The following is a 20,993-nucleotide window of genomic DNA, read 5'->3' on the forward strand; positions in this document are numbered from 1 at the left end:
GGCTTTCTCAGTCTCCCTCATTCCAGTAGTGTGCTAGGGAATAGGTTGTTGCCTTAGTAAATTACATGGAAGTTAACACTGATGTCTGCCTTAGGCTCTTTAAGGGCTGTCACCAGCTCTCATATATTTTGGGGATTTCCAGCACTGAATATAGGCCTGACACATAGTAGACACTCAGTCAATGTTGATTAATTAAACTGATTGGTGACTGCTTTTGCTTATATATTATATTCATGATACTCAATACAGTCCAGGACCTTCCGCGTGAACCAGTACTGTCTTGCAAATTTTGATGACAGCGACAAATGAGTGAAATCCGATGATGAAGAGGAATAAAAGAACTGGCAGTCATACATTCAATTTTTTTTTCAATTAAAATTTGGCATATTTACTTTAGGAGGACCTGTTTTTCCGAAGGGGGTACTTTTGACCTTTTTTTGTACTAATCGACAAGGGCTGAAACGGAGTAGTCTCACAAATATATTTTCTGTACCATTATTCACCTGTTGGGTACTTTAGAGTTTACCAGATTTGATCTTAAAAGTAGACGTGCCAGCAATACTGTCTCCCCCGCCATCAGTCAATGTTTTCAGATGAAAGACTTCTGGGATCAATTCTATGAGAGTGCAGAGAGGAGTCCCTTTGAATCAGGGCCTAAACATGTACCCTCGTGTAGTTCTCACCTTCCCCGGGCTGTGTACCAACTACCTTTACTTGCCCCTGTCAATGGACCCAGGACTAGCCCCTGGTACCAGCAGAAGCCAGCGGCTTCCCTCACTGCTCACCTGTCCTCAGGTGACCGGCTTGCACTTGGCCTGAACCCCAGCTGCAGAGGCCGCGGGGCTGGACAGAGCAGCGGGGTCACGTGTCCCCGCCCCTCCGCAGCCCCCAGACCTGGGCCCTCCCCGCCGCAGGGCAGAGGCCGTCGGATCACGCGCGCCCAGGCGGCCCGGGCCGGGCCCAGCCAATGGGCTGGCGGCACCCGCATGACCCGCGCGGGCGGGAGGGCGTGGGGAGGCAGGCCGGGCGCGCACGCCGCCGGGACGGGAAGTGAGCCGCCGGGCCCCCAGTGCGCGCCAGCAAGCCAGGGAGCGGTCCCGCCGCAGCGTGCGCCCGGCCCGAAGCATGGCGGCCGCCAAGGTGAGTGGGGGCCGGGGCCGGGGGCGCGCGGGAGCAGTCGGCTGCGCCCGAGGCCCGCGCGCTCACGTCCCTAGGTGGATGCAACTGGGGGCGGAAAATGGGCCTGCCGGGGTAGTTGCTCCACCTTGCAGCTGCGGGAGGACCGAGGGGACTGCTCGTCTTGGACCGCACGTGCGGCTGTGTGAGGACCGAGGCCCGCATTGGCAGAAGAAACTTTACCAGCTGGACACTCCCACTTGGCCCAGCTCTGGCGGGATCCGGGCCAAGCCATGGCCGACGTGGAGGAGCGGGCGCAACTGGGGCCAGGTGTCCCTGGGTGGGGAAAAGGTCTGGGTCAGATCAGCAGGACCCCCCGGCGACCCCAGGGCTCCCCTGCTTCTAACGGTGTGTGGTCGTTGACCCAGGCGTCTTCTAGGGGGTAAAGCCGGCGCTGAAGGCTGATCCTATTACGTTTAAGTGGCTCCGCCCTCCTGTGTGTAGGGAAGTCACCTTGACTTTGGTCTTGGAAGCTGCCTGGGAGACTTGGACTGCGCGTGTGTGCTTAGCAAGGCCAGGGACCCTGCCCCTCCCCCTTCCATCTTTCTCCTCCCTCTTCCCATCTGACAACACTTACAAACCAGCCTCGGAGCGTTTGAGAGGCTTCCTTTTGGAAATGACAAAACAGATTGTCCTGGGAGCCTGTCACTCCTATGAAGTTCTACTTAAAAGGAATTCTGTGTAATGTGAATCATTCACTATCCCAGAGGAAAGGCAACTCTGACAGGTTGACCTTTCCTCTTTCACCATTTCTTGAAACCTGGACACCATTTCATTCTCTTTGGACTGCATTTCAACTTTCCTGGCAGAATACCATATTTAGTCCCAATCACTTGAATCATTGGAATTTATTGCTTTTAATTTTAAGTTCACGAAGGCAGCCCTTTAATCAAGACTATACAACTTCTTAGCTCATTTTAAGTGCAGTGAACTTAAATATACCCAACATTTCAAACATTTGTCCTTAATCAAAACTCTGTGATAACCCTCAAGAGGAAAACATGGCCAACACATCATATTCCTATTTATTCAAGCAAACTAATCACATTTGCAATGGAAATTGTAAGCAGACAAATATATTTAAATGCTGTTCTGTGACTTAAGTCTCCCCAGGCTCCCCAAATCTGCCAGCTTCTTCATGTTCCTAGACTGGATGGCCCAAGCGGCCTTTCTCTTTTCTGTAATTACTCTGAGTTTCATCATCAGGAACTTGCTCTTGGTGTGTGTGCACATGTGTATGAGTAAGCACACAGGTGCATATGTGTGTGTGTGTGTGTGTATTTAGGAAGCTAAGTTGACTCTTTCCAGCCAATAGCCCTTGACTTTTTCTTTGCATTAAATTTTCATGAAGCTGTGAGTCCAAGGTTGGTATGAATAAGTTCCGTGGAGTAAGTGGAAGTAAATATCCATTATTTACTGTCATTTTTATGTCTCCTGATGAATTAAGTAATTTTACTTTATTTGGAGATAAGTAATTGAGGAGCCTAAATTGAATCTGAATTGTGCTTAGCGATGTATCATAAGACTTAATTAGCAGGAAGTAACATAAGTGACATAGAAGCAGGTTTAACATTTTGGTGTGTTTTTTAGTAAAATGTCACACACTAGCAAGGGCAATTGGTTTTTAGCCAAGTAGTTAGAGTCAGGGAAAATGAAACATTCACTGTTTGGGAACCTGTGTTTTTGTTTATTTATTTAAACTCACCTCTTTCCAGGATTTCTGATGGCTGGCATCCTATATACATAAATTTATAATCCAACAGGACATATCAAAATCAAATCTGAGTTGATGAGAAAGCCAGAATAAAGAGAAAGTGAGATGAAGCCACGAGTAAGGTTAGTAGGAAAGAAGTATGTGCTTGTTAGAGGCAACTATATCTCCAGCAGCCAAAGCAAAGAAATAATCAGAGAGGTCAGTTACTGGGGAGAGAAGGCTCCTTGTGCTGCTATCTGAGGGCAGTTTCTCTGTGCCTTTACATGGGCTGGGGATGAATTGCATTCAAAACTATCTCAGGACCGTGAATGTATGTCTGTGGTTTCGTAAGGCCATTTCTTATAATGGCCCTCATTGTAGCTCAAGGGCAGTATAGTTAAGTCAGTATACTTAGTCCAAGAATAATGTCCCTTTGGGCACCATCCTTATAGATTGGCTTCTGTCAGGTACTGATCAGTTCTGGGCATCCTGAGTTAATGCTCCTTGCTTTTATGGTGGAGCTTAGTTACTGTGTGCTGTCAGTTGAACACAGAGCCTTAAGAATCTCATCTGTAGGTAGGATTGACAGTCTGTGTAAAGAATCAAGGATCCTGAGAGAGAGAGGCCTACCTCAAAGGAGTGTCAAGAAACTGGGCTGTGAACCTGGGGACTCAACAATTGTAGGTGAATTCCAGCACCCACTATACTCTCACTGTGGTGAATTTGCAATATTTATGCAGACTTGATGTTTTCTCCATAGATGTGGCCACACTGCCATTTCCTAATCTTGTTTTAATTTTCTTGGTCTTTGTACTTATTCACATATAACTAATCATTCATTTCCTTCTTTAAATTGGTTAAATGGAAGACTGAAAATCTAGTCTTTGGTCTGCTTTTTATTTTGATTTCTGCCATGAAAATTACTGCTTACCATTGCAAGAAGTACTGGTTTTTCATGAAGTAACATTAATCTGCAAGTCTTAGTATTTTTGAGATTAACTCAAAAACCTTTCATTCTTTTATAGGAATAATTCTTAAATGTTTCCTTGTTACATCTACCTTTCCTATTGTATTGTTTAGAATATTTCCTTGAAAAACTTCCAAAAACTATATAGCATGTTTTAAAATGTAAATGAGATTTTTATCTGTGTAAATGAGATTTTTTTAAAAGTTATATTTCACAAATCTCCACCAAAAAAAAAAAATGGTGTTGCTAAAAACTAGCAAATCCCACTCTGCCCCCTTTTACTGTAGTGGACATCCTCTTTGTATCATTGCTTAAGTTTGTGTCATTAAGGATGATGATATTAAGCCATGTGAAGCTGTTAAAAGTTAGGAAATGATCAGTTGTGTTCAGGCTTCGGAAGTGCAAGATGTTCAGGTGTAAAACTTGACATGGACCAATAATTGGTTGAAACTGGCCTAGAAATAAAGAAATTTGGGGACAAGCTGAAGCATTCATAGTGAAAACTCGGTCTGGAGGTCTAGTACACATTCGATTTTCCATGTTTGGATGACTTTATTTAAGGATTGCTTGCATAGTGCTTACTAGGTGCTGGACACCTTTCCAAGAGCTTTCCAAATAACTCAATTAATTTGCATAATATTGAGAAGTATTGCTTTGTGTTACAGAGGAAAACATTTAGGTTCAGGGAGGTTCAGTAATTTCTAAATGTTGGCCATTCAGTTTAGGGATCCAGTCTAGGTTTGAACCCTGCCAGTATGTCTTCAGACTGCTGTCTTCACCCCCTCCTGGCTTTCCTGCTCTTCTAGGCCTTAAGAGGATTCCGTCCATGTGTAGAGGCACACTCGTGAGAATTCACAAGCTATCGATTATGGACATACATGTCTTCTGATCAGAAGTTTTTATCACTTTGTCACTTGGTAGTGGCTTCCTTGCAGTATTTATTTGTTAGGTATATTTTTCCTATCTCTCCAATCAGATTGTAAATTCAACAGGGCAGGAATTGTTGTACACCTTTTTTTTTCATTAACTGCTTTATTGAGACATAATTCATATACCATAGGATTCACAACTTAAAGAATACAGTTCATTGACAGTGTACCCACAGAGTTGTGCAACTGTTGCCACTACTACATACCTTTGTAAAATTTTACTTTAGTTTCTATGATTGTAGGACTTAGACTATTTAGCCTCCATGTTTTTCAAGGAGCTCACCTATATAAAAACCTCCTGAGGTTTGTTATGAGGATAAAGAGGTGAATAAGGATGTTCTTCATGTGGTGGGTTTTCTCTTCCTTATAGTACAACAAACCCTGCTGAGTGTTTAGTGATACAATAAAGCAGGCCAATTTTTGTGCCAGAAATAAAGGAAAAAAAAATGTCTTGAGTTGTTTTATGCTACCATGATAGTTGTTAAAAGAGTAAGTTACTGTGATAATGTTCATGTTTGGATTTCAAGGTTTCTTAAATTGTTAGAGTTGGATGATCCTTGCAATTTTCCTAACACAATGATCTTCACTCTTATTTCTCCTCAGTCCTGTCCTCTGAAGAAGAAGAATCCCAGGAAGATTTGTGATTAGTCCAATCTCTTTGAACTCCTTTGCTTTTCTCACTATTTTAGGCCAGTGATTCCCAGCCATTGTAATCATCTGGACAGGTGTAAAATATGCTGATGCTGGGGTCTCACTGCATTGCTTCTAATTGAATTGGAATCTGGTGTAGCCTGAGCCTCAGGATTTTTAGAGGTTTGACAACCAGTGTTCCAAACTATTTGCCCCCAGTGATCCTTGGCTGGCTCTGAGTGATAAGAAAGGAATGTAGTGAAATAGATAAGACAATAAAATAATTGTCTGGTGAGCTAATTCAGAGAAGGGACATTATAGAGCACCTTAAGTTTTCTTTCTTGGAAACTTCTTCCCAGTCATGCCTATGTCCCCTTGGTGCTTAGGCATCAAAGATGTACAGTTTTGTAATTATCCTAGAATATAGGTTTGTCATCAAAGTTGATTGGAAGCTCTTTTTGTTTCCTATGAAGTCTCATTGGTTTCCTGCATTCAGAGAAGGTGCTGAAAGAAAATATTGCAGCATGAGCTTGGTTTTATAGCGCTTTCCCTGATTCCTTATCTAGTGCCTTGGGTGCCAATGTTCCTGACTTGGGTCACAGGACTTTACGGGTTTTAGTCAGCAAGTAGAGGACTGGTGGGTGGATGGGGAGGAATGAAAGGCAATATGTAACGCAAGAAAATTAAGTATTTTTTTTTTTTTGAATATTGAGTTCTCTCAGAAGAGTGCCAGAAGAGCTATTACTTTCCCAGTGCTTCTGCCTCTTTGACCTTTTCCCCTGTGACCAGCCTCTGCTTTTTGATGAGTCCTTACATGAACCATTCTTTCTTTTGTCCTCCAGTATCTATGAGGATTAGGCCTGCTGAGCATTGTTTCCTCCTCTCCCTGCTGCCTGGCTTTTGCTGCCTCATAAGCACTTCTGGTATCCTTGGTTGCTGTAGGGCAGGTCTTAGAACAGAGGAATGCATGACTCTGGAGTTCTGTGTTGGTTCTCCTGGGGAGGATGTACCATGTTGCAGTGGTACTGTTCCTTAAGCAAAGTAGCACCAGCTGCAGAGCAAGCCTGTGCTCAGGGCCTGTTTAACCAGACCCTCTATTGGATCTAATCAACTCATTTAAATGCTGGTTCTGGTCTCACAATTCTACTAGCTCAAAATTATTCCTAAGTGGTTGATTTGCAGAGTGACAGTGGTCCAACTTGCTGACTTGAAATGTTTAACTCATTTGTACTTTCAGAAATCTGCCATACAATTGCACAAGTGAAGAAAAGACCTGGATGGTTTCTTTTTGACTTTTGGTGTTGACAACATAACACAGTTGGCAGTATTGAAATTCTTAGCAATTTAACCTAAGTAAACCACTCTATTTAATGACTGTTATTAGGCTGGTAGCTTTGTCTTGATTTCCACATGTAGTCACAGTTTCCACATGTTCTCCATGAAAACTGTTGACTTGATAGGAAAGTCAGGTATCTCATAATGCACTTACTGTTTATGGGAAGAATCTTTTGCATAAGATGTGTGCAGTACAATTTGTAAGAAAATTGTACAAGTAAGCCTGATTTAAACCAACTCTTGCATCCCTAGGTGCATATTTAATGATTTTTCAGAATGAGACATGATTTGCAGATGTCTAGGTTTGAGCACTGGTCACTTCTGTGGCAGAGCTGCAGAGGATACCCTGTCTATCTCTGCTCTACTTTCTCATGTGGGAAGAGACTGTCAGACTCTCTGTGCCCCCCAGTTAATAGCTTTGTTTGTGAAAGAGCAATGGAAGGTAGGAGAACCTGTGTCCTAGCCTACTGCTGCCACTGGTGTTGAGAAATTGGATGAGGCACTGACTTTTGGGTTCTCAGAATCTTCCTAGGGAGAATAGGGGACCATTTGTGATATCTGTGATGATCACATGAAAGACAATATGTGACAGTATTTTGGGAATCACGAAGTGCAATAGGAATGTCAAAGATGTCTGTAAGAGTTGGTGGAATATTTCCATTTAACTTCAAACTATGGAACAAGTATTTGACCTTCTTGTACAAAACATGGTTTGCTTTACTGACGCTCATAATCCACTAAATATTTACCATCATGGCTAGCTAGCATGCTGCTTCAATAGCCTCATTCTCCGAGTGGTCTGCTGGGAGCCTTGTTGTTGGATGTTTCTGGTCGTGAACTAGAAGCATTGGGAGCTTGTTAGAAATGCAGCGTATGGAGCCTCACCCCAGGCTGCTGCATTAGTGTCTGGACTTTAACTAGATCCTCAGGAAATCCTGTGCATATTACAATTTGGATAGTACTGATCTAGAACTTTCATTACCATGTAATTAAATGTAGCGGCACCTTTTAGATTCATTGTAAGTTAGTCCAGCTTTTTGCAGAATTAAATACATAGTGACAAAATCCAGTATAAATTTTAGGTTTCTTAGGGGTTGTTTTGATTCTCCACTTGGGCCCAGGTGTTATTCGGAGCACATTTCTGAATTATTATTTAAGGGAATTATATAAGGATTGTACTTTTCTCTATTTCTTTACTACTCTTCCATACTTAGCGTTCCTGAAAATGAACTTCTGTCCATACTTTCTTTTTTGGTCACTGTGCCCCAAAGGTCATCAGCGAGCCTGTCCCTATTTCTGGCCTCACACAAACATGTGTGTCATCTCTTCTTTCCTGGGACTTCTGCCATCAGTGTTCATGCTGAGCCCTGTCATGCTTGGCCTCTTGCCTCTCATGTACTCCCTGTTCTCCTCTGTAGGCTTCTCTTTATCCTGTGTGTCCCATGGAACGCTGGTGTCCTCCAGGGCTCTGCTCTTCTCTTCCCTCCAGCTCCTGTAGCCTCACTGGCCTTGTAAAGGGTGATGTTCACTCCTCAGCCTGTGTAGCTCTTTGAGCTTCAGCCTGTGTTTTTGTGAGAGATTTATTTCAAACAAGTGATTATCGATACATTGGACAACCTGGCATTATACACCTACTGAGGTGATGCAACAGGAGTTGTACAGTATGACCTTAGGAGAATACTTGCCAAAAGTACTTAATCTGAACCTAATCATGAGGAAATTATTCAATAATTCAGAAAGTAGGACATTCTATAAGACCTCTGGCCTGACTTTAAAAAATGTCAATGTTGTGAATGAAAAATAAAGGCAACTCCCAAAGAGACATGATGACCAAATGCAGTGCTTGAACCTGGATACGAAATAAATGAATGAATGAATAATAATAAAAAGAATTGGCATAGTTGGAGCAACTGCATATAAAATGATACTGTATTAGTTTGCAAGGGGTTTCTTAACAAAGTGCCAAAGACTTTCTGCTTAAACAGCAGAAATTTATTTTTTCATAATTCTGGAGACTAAAAGTCTCATCAGGGTCCCAACAAGGTTGGTTTCTCCTGAGACTTCTTCCCTTGGCTCGTATCTGTCTGTCTTCTTCCTGTATCTTCATGTGGTTCCTAATTTCCAATTCTTAGGACCTTCCTTCATATACAGTAAGTCAGGTTCTGAGTTTCTGGGGTTAGGATTTCAACATGAATTTGGTGGGGGGCAGGCACAATTCATTTCATAACAAATATTGCATCATTTCAAAATTGTGTTGGGTGAGAAAATGATACGGTTCTAAAGGAGAGTGGTCCTGGCTGTTTCTTTTGTTTCTTACTAGATTTTGAACTACTGTGGGCAGAGACCCTCTAGATCCAGATATCCCCCAAAGTACCTGTTGCATAGCATCTAGAGACATTGCTCATTGAATTGTTCATTAATTTGGCATGCCAACCCATAGCAAAATGATTAGGGGGAAGACATTTTATTACATGGTATGGTTTGTTGGAAACCATTTTCTTGTTCTAATAAACCGTTTACCCAAACCCTTCCATCCCCCACCAAAATAAATAATCATTGGAAATACTTGAGGAGTTGGACATGCATAATCTTCAAGTGAAGGCTTGAGGGAGAGTCAGCTGCTGATCAGACCTTGGTAGGGGTTGGACTGTCCCAAGGTAGATGAGTTTCTATGAGTCTAGAAAGGCTACTTCAAAAGAAGGTGTCTTAAGAAGCACTCCCTTTTGATTATGAAATCTCAGCTGCATTGTAGGACACAGTCCCCAGCAAGTCCAAACAGTGCATGCATTACAGGGTTTTCATCCCAGCTATAGTATCAAAAACACACTGAGTCACCAGGTGACTTGAAAGCAGACTGGGGAGACCAAGTCTATTTGACTGACAAAAGGTTGCCTTCTCTTCTAAGCACTCATACACTTATTATCTTGCTAGTTGATGTTAACTGAGTTGGAGGATTCCATCTTCTTTCCTTTGTCCCCCATCTCATTTCCAAAAGTAAAAAGCTCAGCCCTAGGTTGTATCTTTTCTGGGTGGTTCATGGATTTCTGTTAGCCCACCAGCAGCTTCAATAGAATCTGGTTATGACCTTTGCCTGATTTTCTATGGGTTATTTGCCTTTTCACATTGATTTGTTTTAAGAGGACTTTTAAATAAAGAACCTTGCCCCTTTGTCCTATCTGTTCGTGTATTGTTTTTTTCCTCAGTTGTTTGATGTTTAACTGAGTTCTAATCTTTTTATCAATCGTTTTCTTTATGGCTTCTGGGTTGTATGTCATTTAAAATCATCGTCTCAACTGAATATTACATAAGAATATCTTGCTTGAAAGGTAGGAAACCAGTTTAATTTTTGTTGTTCAATCCTGGGAGTTTACTGGCCTTCCCTAGTGCCATTCAGATTGAATCTGCTGGCTTATTAGTTTGGAAGGCCCAAACTAGCCTTCCCTAGCACCCAGGGCTCTTCTGCTGACTCATTCAGCTGGGCTGCTTGACTGTAAAACGGATACTAGTGTCTGCCAAGCAAGGCACTGCTAGAGTCTGTCCCAGAGTATGCATTTCCTTTCAGTTCTTTCTCTGATTCTCTCTCTCTCTCTCTCTGCCCCCTGACTTACTCACTCTTCTATCTTTTGAGACAGGTTTTTGCTATTTAGTCCACTCTGACTTTGAACTCACTATGTAGCCCAGGGCTACTGGCCTCAAACTCAAGATCCCTCTGCTTGAGCCTCCCGAGTGTGGATGACGGACATGCATTATGTTATCCATGTGACTCTGTCTTTTTTTTTCAATCGATGAGAATACAAGAGGTCAAATTACTAGTTAGCAATAGAGTCACAGTTTAAATTTCTCATTGCAAAAGCCCATAAAATAGGTATAAATAATGAACTAGGATGAGAATCTGGTTGCAGAATCTAGAAAATCTTTGTGGAGGAAGAAGTCTTTGACTCCAGAGGTTCCTGAAGGAACATTGGCACTATGGAAATTCCCCATAATGTGCAAATGTAAAATAGTACAGTGAACCCCTACTTTACTAACTAGCCAGTAGAAATTATCAGTTTGTGGCCAATATCGATTCATTAATACCACACTGTCCTCCTTCTATCTCCTGTTTGTAAAAAGCAAACCTCAGACATCATTCCATTGTATCTGTAAAATATTTTATTTAGTATGTATCTCTAAACAAGTTTTCTCTTTCTTTCTTTCTCTCTCTCTTTCTTTTTTCCTTTCTTTTTTTCCCAGTGCTGGGGATTGAACCCAGGCCCTGTGGCACTCTACCACTAAGCTTTTTTTTTTTTTTTTTTTTTTAGTACTGGGGTTTGAACTCAGGCTGCACAGGCACTCTATCACCTGACCACTCTACCAGCCCTTTTTTGTGCTAGGTGTTTTTGGGATAGCGTCTTGCCTGAGTTGGCCTTGAACAATGATACTTCTCATCTCTGCCTTCTGAGTAGCTGGGATTATAGCTGTGAGCCACAGCGCCTATCTCAAACCTCAAAATTTTTAACAATTCTTCAGTATCTTTAAACACCTATATTGTATGCATTTTGCCCATTTCCCTTATGTGTTATAATTTTTAATAGCTTTTTGAATTATGTAAATGAGGCCAATGCTTTATAATTGGTTGATGTATCTTGACTTTTTTTGACCTCTTATTCTCTTTTTTTCTTTTTTTTTTTTTTCCTCTTATTCTCTCAATCTCAAGTTAATGCTTGTTCTTCTCTTTCCCCCTGAAAGGTAGTGTAACATAATGGTTGAAGTCGTGGGTTTGTGTTCATATTATGGCTTTGCCACTTACTTGCTGTGTGACTTGAGCAAGTTCCTCAACCTGTCAGTGCCTCAATCTCCTCATTTATCAAAGGGGTGTAGTTGCACCTACTTTTGGGGGCTGTTGGGAGGGTCAGTGTGTCAGTGTTTGCAAAGCTTGGAACAGAACCTGGGGCATGGTAAGTGGTACAGGTCTGTGATGTGGAAATGCAGTCCAGAGTCAGAGATACTGCTTAAGAGTCTCGTCAAGCTGGGATGCATTGAGTTACCCCTTTGAACACTGACTTGGTGTTGAAAATGAAAGACAGGTAAAATAGGTACAGTGTGTGTGGGTGGGGGGGTACTTGTGGGAAGGGGAAGTGAATAGAGGAGATGAAGGTGAGGGAATATGGTTGATGGGCTTCATATATATGTATGAAATAGAACAATGAAACCCCTTGTAATTGCTTGGGAGATGGTGGTCGTGATCTAACCAATGTTCAATGTAAGGCTGATCAGAATTGGCATAGTGACTCCCCCTTGTACAATGAATATATGCTAATAAGATGGAAAAAAATTTTTCTAAAAGTCCAGAGCTGTGGGAGGATGCAGGAGGCCTCAGGCAAGGAAAAGTGTACAGTCCTTGGGATAGGGCTGCTAGCTGTGCAGAGGGCTCCCTTTTGGCTTCTTTCTGGGTTCTTGACTGTGCCTCAGTTAGATGAGGTTGATGCCTAGCAGAATTTTGAACAGGGAAGGTGTTATTTAGTGGAAGCAACTTCTTTATTGTCCTTTCACTTCTAGCTTTCTCTTCCTCTGTATTTATTAAGTTAGCTATTCTTTCTCAGAGCCATTTTAACTTTTTATGGCATTATCTGGGCTCCAGCAACTTGTGATCACCTAAGTAGAGCCTTTCATCACTTTATAAATATGTCATGTACTTTTTGTATTCCTTTGTTCCCCACCAGGAACATACATCCCAGTCTGCAGAATAGCACAATCAATTTTTATTCATTTAAGGAGCAGTAGTAATTTGACACTTGCTAATATGTAACAAATTATATTGGGAGCAGTAATTACAATTGTAGCTGGTTCTTAATTATACTGTAACCTTGATGCTTTAAAAAAATGAGACTAAGTTCAGCATATAATACTAGAAAGTAGTGTTCTGTATTAGGCAGGTCTGCCTTCTACCAAAGTATGGGAATTTATGAATTATAATGCAGTGTCAAAAAACACTGTTTTAAATGGTCTGAGTCACAATGTCCAGTGGCATGATTCATCAGGAGAGGTATACACTGTCTTTGCCAAATTCTGGGCACACCTTCTAGGTATTATAATAAAAATGACGTGGGCTCTGGGGTCCTTTCTGGCTCTGTGATTTACATGTACTCATTTAAGACTCTCTGAAATGCCTTAGCTTCCTCATCTGAAAAGTGGATGTCAATGACTCATCACCTTAAAGACTTTAAGTGATGTTTAATTGAGATATGATACAAAGCCTTTAGCACCAGGTCTGACACAGAGTTCAGGGTCCAGGGTAAGCGTTAACTGGCTGTTGTTGCTGAAGCCAATAATAAATACTTCAGCTTCAAGACTTCACCTCTGTGACCTTTAACTCTAGCAGAGTTATAATCTTAGTTCTGCCTCCACTGTACCTGTGATAGCATGTATCGTTATGTACTTCATACCAACACTCATTGGTAACTCTGTCATTTCCTCTTGGGGCAGGGTCTCGGGTTTATTTGGTGTTATCTTCCTCAGTGGCTGGAAGAGGGCCTGGAGCATTACCCATAGGTGATGGTGTAACATGAGTAAGCGTCACTCGCTAATGCAGTGGTTGTTACTTGGGGGTGGGGTAGACTTTTTTTCCCTAGGGGATATTTGTCAATGCCTGGTAGGGTTGTCACAGCTTGATGGGGGGTAGGTTGCTACTGGCAACTAGTGGGTAGAGTAAGGATGCTGCTAAAAATCCTGTGGTGCACTGGACATTGCAACAAAGAATGATCACCAGACCCTCCAGCAAAAGGTTGAGAAACCTGTTCTAAGGCAGTCTGCCCATGTGGGCTGTGACCCTGTGGAGAAGACAGGGACCTTGTTTGACCTGCAGTTTTCTCAGTGGTGAAAAAATGCCACCTGCTTCAGAGTTGTTTGGAAAGACAGGGAGATTATGCAGGTATGTGCCTACCAACTATCCAGTCAGGTTCATTTTGATGGTTCCAGTGACCCATCATCCTTTGCTTAGCTTTTCTGTATTGGAGGAGATCTGTGCATTAGCAGGCTTGTCTCCCCCAATGTAAGAGTCAGAACTCAATTACCATCTTTTCTTAAAGGCAGGACATAAGCAAGTGACCTTGTCTCTGCCAATCAGATGTTCACATGTGAGCTATTGATTAGAAAGAGAGCAACATGAGGATATATGTGAAAGTTTTCATTTTAGTTTACCTGGTAGGCAGCCATGGTGTTGGTTTCTTACCAAGCCACTCTGGGGTAATTTGGGGCATCACTGCTAGCACCTTGACCTTGGCTGATTCTTTAGCTTTTCTAATGAGACAATGGTCATCTTTGATTGCCTAGTTCTAAGTTCAGTCTGTGTTGGACCTCTTCACCTTCCATTCACATCTGTTATTAGAAATGTCATGTAGTCTTGTTATGAGCTTACCTTTTTTTTTTTAATAAAGAGTAACTACGCTTTAAAAATCGTTACCAACATTATCAGTTCACAATTTACAGGGGTACTTTTTCTTCATTCTAATTGGCTGTTGGATAACCTTCTGAAATAGGTAAAGTAGGTTTTATTATAGTTTTGCCCAGTTGAATGAAGAATCTAAAACTGAGAGATATTAACTGACTTGCGCAAGGTAGCCATGCATAGCTGGACCCCAGGTCCTTCCTATAAAGCTGCAGCTGTTTGCTGATGTAAGTGTGAGCAAGCATCTTCTAGTGATTGTAAGGAGTTGAGAATATGAACAGAAAAATATCTATTTTAGAAAAGAGTCATAGTGTCTCTTGTTAGTTTTACTCTTGGGAACATTTCCTGGAATGTTTAGCTTAATGACAGTACTCCAGGATAAAAAACTAGTGTATTCAAAGCTTTTTTGGCGTAACAGAAGCCCAGCTAAAACACTACCATTCATTTTTTCACTGTTATACTCTGCTTCTTGATATTAGACTTTTTTTTAATGATGAAGGTTTTACAGTTGTTTAATGTTTGTCTACAACAGAGTACAGTTAAAATCTACATACGTCACAACTTACTGAATTGTTCTGATAAACATCTCCAGCACCCCTGAAATGACCTGCTGGTGTAATTACCCAGTGGGTTAACATTTGTGGCGTCTGATGCTTTATAAGTCAACTGTTGAGTGATATGAACTTTTGAGGGTTGATTACAGAGAAATGTTGTGGTTTAAAGAATGCTTAACATTGCATCTTGTCTGTATACTAATTTATAGTTCAGTAACTTTTTGCATAATTAGTGCTTTTCACTTGTTAGAATCTAGGGAAACCAGCATAATGGATGAGTGACTCAGTGGTTTCGATAACAAATGATTTTCTTAAATTTGATGAGACACCTCTTTCTTTCTTCCCTCAAGTTATGGTAAGTGTGTGGTTTTAGGGAATTCCAAACTTTCTTTTGCAGTTACTGATTCTATCAGTCAAGGTTCATTTGCAGAGAACAGAATCCACTCTAGCTGGTTTAAGCAGAGGGAGATTTATTACAGGGTATTAAATGGCTTACAGAATTTGTTGAGGAGGTGAAGAACAGACTTGAGGTTGAGCTCTTAAGAATGACTTCCAGAGCCTCACAGCAGAGCAGGCCATGGAATGGTGGCCTCCTGTGCAGTCAGGATGCTGCCTGCCAAGTGGAGTATGTTTCAGGGCTAAGCTGCCACTGATGTAGCTGGAAGGTGCCACAAGAAAACCATATACTTCAACAAGAAAAGCAGCAGAAGTGGGGTCTCAGCTTCCAGTTCCCATCTTTCTTCATCTGATTGACAGCATCTAGCCACATAGCTGCAAGGGAGTCTGGGAAGTGTTGTTTTAGTTGTCCAATGTCTATAGCACAGGAAGATGGAAGAGAAGGAGGGTAGGCCCCAGCTACTGAATTGTTGGGCCTACACCAAGATCACCTCTCACTGGGATTCAGGTCTTCCTGTTTTTGGCTCCTCAAGCACAGGAGACTATAAAAGAATGTTTTTCCCCTGTTCCTCCTCTTTTCCTGTCACTGTATGGTTGCTTATGCACATACACATGGTGTTCTTCTTTTGATGAGCTGCCTCTTCTAGTTTTAATCTTATATCTATGGTAAATAAACATGACATAGAATTTCCCAGGTAAGCCTGTGCTTGTCTTGACTTGCAGAATTTTCAGGTTTGGGAAGGAGAGCTGTGCTGTGCTGTATAGTTGGTGATGTAGCAGTGGAGGTTGGGACCTTGGGTTCCAAGCCAGTGGTTCTCCACTCATTCACGTGATGTGTCTTGTGGGGAACTTTAAAGATACTCATTCCAAAGATTTTGAATCCATGGACCTTTTGCATAGCTTGGGCTCAGAGACAACCTGAAAGCCCTTTAGGTGACCTGAATGTGCAGCTGGGGTGAAAGCCCAATTCCTTATCAGTGTTTTAGAACTGGACATTGTATAAAGCTTTGCTCCTGATACTTCAGCTGTGTCAAGGCCAACTGCAGGGCTTGTTAAACGTAGACCTTCTGGGCCCCACTTCCTCAGTTTTTGCTTGTATAGGTCTGGGCTGGGGCATGAAAATTTGCATTTTTTAAAAGTTCTCAGGTGATATGAGGCACTGTACTTTAAAAAGTATGGATCCAAAGGGAGCTCACTGTTTTGATTGTAAATGTGCATTTTTTAAACTTCCTGGAAGACAATAGAATCAATGTTTAAGGAGCATCTACTGTGATTTCTGTTCTGTGCAAGGGCTGGGATGATCTGAGGAACAGATGCCCTCACATCTCTAGGACTTCCCAGTATGAAAGGTATCTTCAAATGAGGGTCCCTTGTTTTATGTAGACTTTTGTATATTCTGCCCCACTAGCCTTGTTACACCTAACAACTATTTTAAGTCCACAGTTCTGTGCCACTGAACTGTGTTAAAGTAATGAGTTTGCTTCTTGTGGGTTGATTCCAGGGTAAGAAAGCCAATTTAAAAATATTCCTAAATACAGAATTATCTTTCCCAGAAAGACCCTATTTTTGGCTGCTCCAACATGTATTAGAATGATTGTAAATTTATTTGCCCTGAAAGATGTCTTTCTGGTTCTTCTTGTTATGTTTTCCTTCTCCTTTACCCCTTTCCCTCATCTTTTAAAAAAATAGTTGTGTTAGTGAATTTTAAAAAAATTATTATTTCTTAGCCATACCTAGTTTATGTTTTACAAATGCTATTGATGCCCTATTCACATGGATATTGCTAATGTTTATCTTGTCAAAAAACTACATATTTAGTGATCCTCAAGTTTTGTCATTATGGAATATAGATTCATAAAATTGATCTGAAATTTTCATCCTAGTAAATAATGGTAGACTTTTCCCAGTATATAGAAGAAACATTAATGCATAAAGTTTTTTCCTATTTTTACCTTCATCTCTTTTTCTCTTAAGTTTGGAATTGGTTTTCTGAATATAAAATTCTCTTTCGTGTTGATTTAAATACCAAATCATATTTTATCAACATCTATGAAGAATTCTTTTCCTTTTTAGTGATTTAATTCTCAAGTTTGAGAGCCAGTTACCTTATTTAAGAGAATAATTTTAAGGTTGTAATCTATTCTTATAAATAATAAAGAAAATTAGGTAATTACATTAAAAGAATAGTAGTTGTACATAATTGCATGCTGTTAGTATATATATGTGTATATAGTATATATATGCTAAAATAAATATGTAACAGTGAAAATCAGCCTTCTGGAAATAATCTAAAGTTTGATGAATCTTCTGAAGCCTAAGAATAAACAAAGTCTACTAATTTCAGGCTTGTGTGTGTCATTGCGTATGCTGAGCAGCTATATTATGAATTGACTTAAAAAGAGCAGCTTCCTTTCTGTGCTCCCTTTTTCCAGCTCTTAGAACTTCATGGGTATTGGATTGTTCACCAGGTAGAATCTATTTCGGTGGATGGTTCACATTTAGAACACCGGCACTTCTCATTGCAACTTTATGTTGTCATTGAGGAAGTTGTTAAAGTGTTCCTTCTTCACTGCAGGTGACACCTAACAAGGAAATAAGTGTGGGAGGTGGAAGTGAGAATTCCACATGGCCATGCAGCATTTGGTGAGTGGGTAATGGATGGAGTTAGTACAGAGATGGTGTCCAGGAGGCTGGGCATAGCTTTAGAATCCATCTCTTACTAAGCCGTAGTTATCTATGCTCAAATAGAATGTGCCCAGGAATGAATACAAATTTCAGGGGGCCTCCAGGAAATTCCATAGTGGTCATTCACCATTTACTGTACCTAAAATGTTGGGTCATTTTCAAGAAGTAGAAATATATAAAGCAGGAGAGCAGAGAGGTTGATGATTTAGAAGGGCCTCAGTGGCCAGTAGGAAAAGGGGACCAGGAACTAGAGAAAAGGTTAGATCAAAAAGAATTAACCTAGAAGGTAACACCCACGCACAGGAAATCAATGTGAGTCAATGCCCTGTATAGCTATCCTTATCTCAACCAGCAAAAACCCTTGTTCCTTCCTAATATTGCTTATACTCTCTCTACAACAAAATTAGAAATAAGAGCAAAATAGTTTCTGCTGGGTATTGAGGGGGTGGGGGGGAGAGGGAGGAGGCGGAGTGGGTGGTAAGGGAGGGCGTGGGGGCAGGGGGGAGAAATGACCCAAGCCTTGTATGCACATATGAATAATAAAAGAAAAAAAAATAGAAGGGCCTCAGTGTTTACATAGGGGTTTGTGAGTGTTTTTGAGGACCGTTAGTTCCCTTCCCTTCTCTCCTCCTAATTTCTTCCCTCTAAGCTAGGAAGCAAGTTACTTTTAGATTTTTTTAAAAAGAGTAAGCGTGGTATAATATAAATACCATACAAGTAATACAAATTATCATTTAGATACCACTTTTTTAAGTGCTTTAACCATATGAAATTTTCCTCATCCATAAAACAGGAAGTCCTGGGTGGTTTGAAGGTGATATGAGATAATTACATAAAATGCTAAGCACCAAAAAAGTCATACAGTTAGTTACAGGTTCTCAGCTGAAGTGGAAAGAGCTATCAGTCTTTGTGAACAAAGTGAACAACCAACTGGTTTCAGAAGGACTACCTTCCCATTCCAGTGATTAGTTAATAAAATTATTCCTGACAGTGGCTGGCCAAGGAGCTCTGGCAGTTCCATATTTAGAGACAGAGAACCCATTGTCCAAAGATTTCAGAAGAGCCTTTGCAAGCACACAGAAGGGATTTACAACAATTTGCATAAATCTCCCCGTGGATAGCAACATGGCACCAGTGTTGTGGTGGTTCCAGGAACTCCTCCTTGGCTGTATCATGAGGCGACTCTGTGCTTGGTGAGAATTCAGTCTCATGATGGTTTTTGCCAGCAGGATTGGGTGATGGGTCTCTGAATGAGCCTGCTGTTTGGTTCCACATAAGGGCTCTTTTGTGTTGGCCAGGGGCAGTCATGTTCAAGTTTGTCTTGCTTTTTCCCCAGTGATGTTTTTGGACTTTGTGGCCTGGAGAATTAAGCACAACACCTATTCTGAGCTAATCTGTCAAATTTTACTCATGGAAGGTAACCACAGTCCCTTTTATTTCTAGAATATGAGGAATAGGAGATACTCCTTTGGTGATTTCTGATTTATTAAATTAAAAGGTTGAGAGAGGAGAAGTTCCTTGGAATGCCCTGGTAACTAGGTATGCATGTATGTTCATGGTGGACCTGTAGGAAGTAATTTCCTTCAGTTCCTTAATGTGATTTGCTTAGCTCACTGACATCTTTAAGAAATATGTATTCTTGTGTAGTTAGCAAACAGATTGTACTTTAATTTTTCATATTTCCCTGTGAAAGGGCACTGGAGTTGTATAGTTTAAAAATGCCAGGTATTTACAAATGTTTCAACTTTTCTTTGTTGTTTTTTCTTCTTTTTTAGATGATGTACAGTAGCTCTTAAGAGTGTTAACTACTCACTGGTTCTTGCACAGAATGTTGTCATTCTAGAAGCTACATATGGAGTCTAACTTAAAATCTGGGGAATAGTTTATGCACTGGGGACATTTGGTGCTTTAAGTGCAAAAATGAGATCCACTAATTTCTAACCTGAAGTTTATTTTCCTTTAGTCTGCTAGCTTGATTTCTCAGCTTTGTTCTAAAAATATAAACATTTTTATGTTTATTTATAGGTGGCTTTAACCAAGAGAGCAGATCCTGCTGAGCTTAGAACAATATTTTTGAAGGTCAGTATAAAGAATCTATTTTGTTTCTTATTTGGTTTGTGTTCTGTAACTTTGAAAGATTATTTCAAACAACTCTTTACTTCATTGTTCAATTTTTAAAAAATCCCCAGAAGCACCTTTGTGTGGAACTTGTGAAAGGGATCCTTGGCAATTCTATTTTTTTTTTTTGGCAGTTCTGTTTTTTAAAATGTACAGAAAACATGTAGACAATCATCTGTGATGGCAACATGGTTTGTATTTTAATTTACATATCACATAGTGTCAGGTACTGAAAAGGAGTTGCTGAGGGACTAAGTCGTACAACTACCTCCTTTACCTCTTCAGGGTTGACCTGTACAGGGTGATGATAATGCTGGTTTTTTTCCTAAGAAGTTTAAAGCATTGTGTAAACATCCTGGACATCTCTGTTCTTTCAGAGGAGACTGTCTTGTCTCATCCACACACCCACTGTTGTTGTTATCACAGTCAGCAACATTTTATTACAGCTGTAGTGCCTGTGAGGAGGCCTCAGTGTGAATCACAGATGCCAGAGCACGACACGGAGCAGACATGATATGGAGCTTATTCCCTTGGTGTATTCACTGCTCAATATTGGGCAGTGAATGACTGATACAATAAAAGTCTATAGGTTTCAAGCACTGAAGCCCCTCTGTTGTTATCCAGCAGAAATTAAAGTACCCTCAAAAGAAAAGACTGCTTTTGTAGAGACAATGAAAACAAATCTGTGGGCCTTCTTTAAAAATTCTGAAAGGGAGCTGTGCTGAATGGAAAGAGACATCAAGGAATCACATGGGGAACTGGATGTATCCTATGATGTAGAAAGTTTTTCATTGTTCAGGCCTCACTTTCTTCATCAAAATGTGTTAGTATTAAAAAAGTTGAGGGCTCAGGATTTGTCTTAATGGTAGAATGCTTGCATAGCATACAAGAAGCCCTGGGTTTGACCCCTCAGCACTATGAAAAAAAAAACCAAAACCAAATAAACAAACAAGCAAAAATTGAGACAATAGCAAATTTTGAACTGACAGGATATTTGTAATGAGTTGATTTTTAGGCTGGATAATGGTATTCCGATTATGATGAATATGTACAGTCTATCTTTTAGAGATATACACTGAAGAAT

General features: G+C 40.8%; 1 protein-coding gene across 5 annotated transcripts in view; it reads left to right on the top strand.

The window, feature by feature from the left end:
* Positions 1-1,010: 1,010 nt before the first annotated feature.
* The window catches only part of Slc25a13 (solute carrier family 25 member 13), a 165,569-nt gene continuing 145,586 nt past the window's right edge, over positions 1,011-20,993 (top strand). Inside the window, exons 1-2 of one of the 5 annotated variants that reach the window (XM_074064714.1) lie at positions 1,011-1,140; positions 19,817-19,870. In XM_074064714.1, the coding sequence (XP_073920815.1) occupies positions 1,126-1,140; positions 19,817-19,870 (69 nt within the window). In that variant the 5' untranslated portion in view covers positions 1,011-1,125. Of the gene's footprint in view, positions 1,141-17,681; positions 17,750-19,816; positions 19,871-20,993 lie in introns of those variants that run through there. The other 4 variants (XM_074064716.1, XM_074064713.1, XM_074064717.1 and 1 more) reach the window with 4 other exon arrangements.

This window comes from Castor canadensis, chromosome 2 (genome assembly GCF_047511655.1).
Source record: "Castor canadensis chromosome 2, mCasCan1.hap1v2, whole genome shotgun sequence".
Taxonomy (NCBI): domain Eukaryota; kingdom Metazoa; phylum Chordata; class Mammalia; order Rodentia; family Castoridae; genus Castor; species Castor canadensis.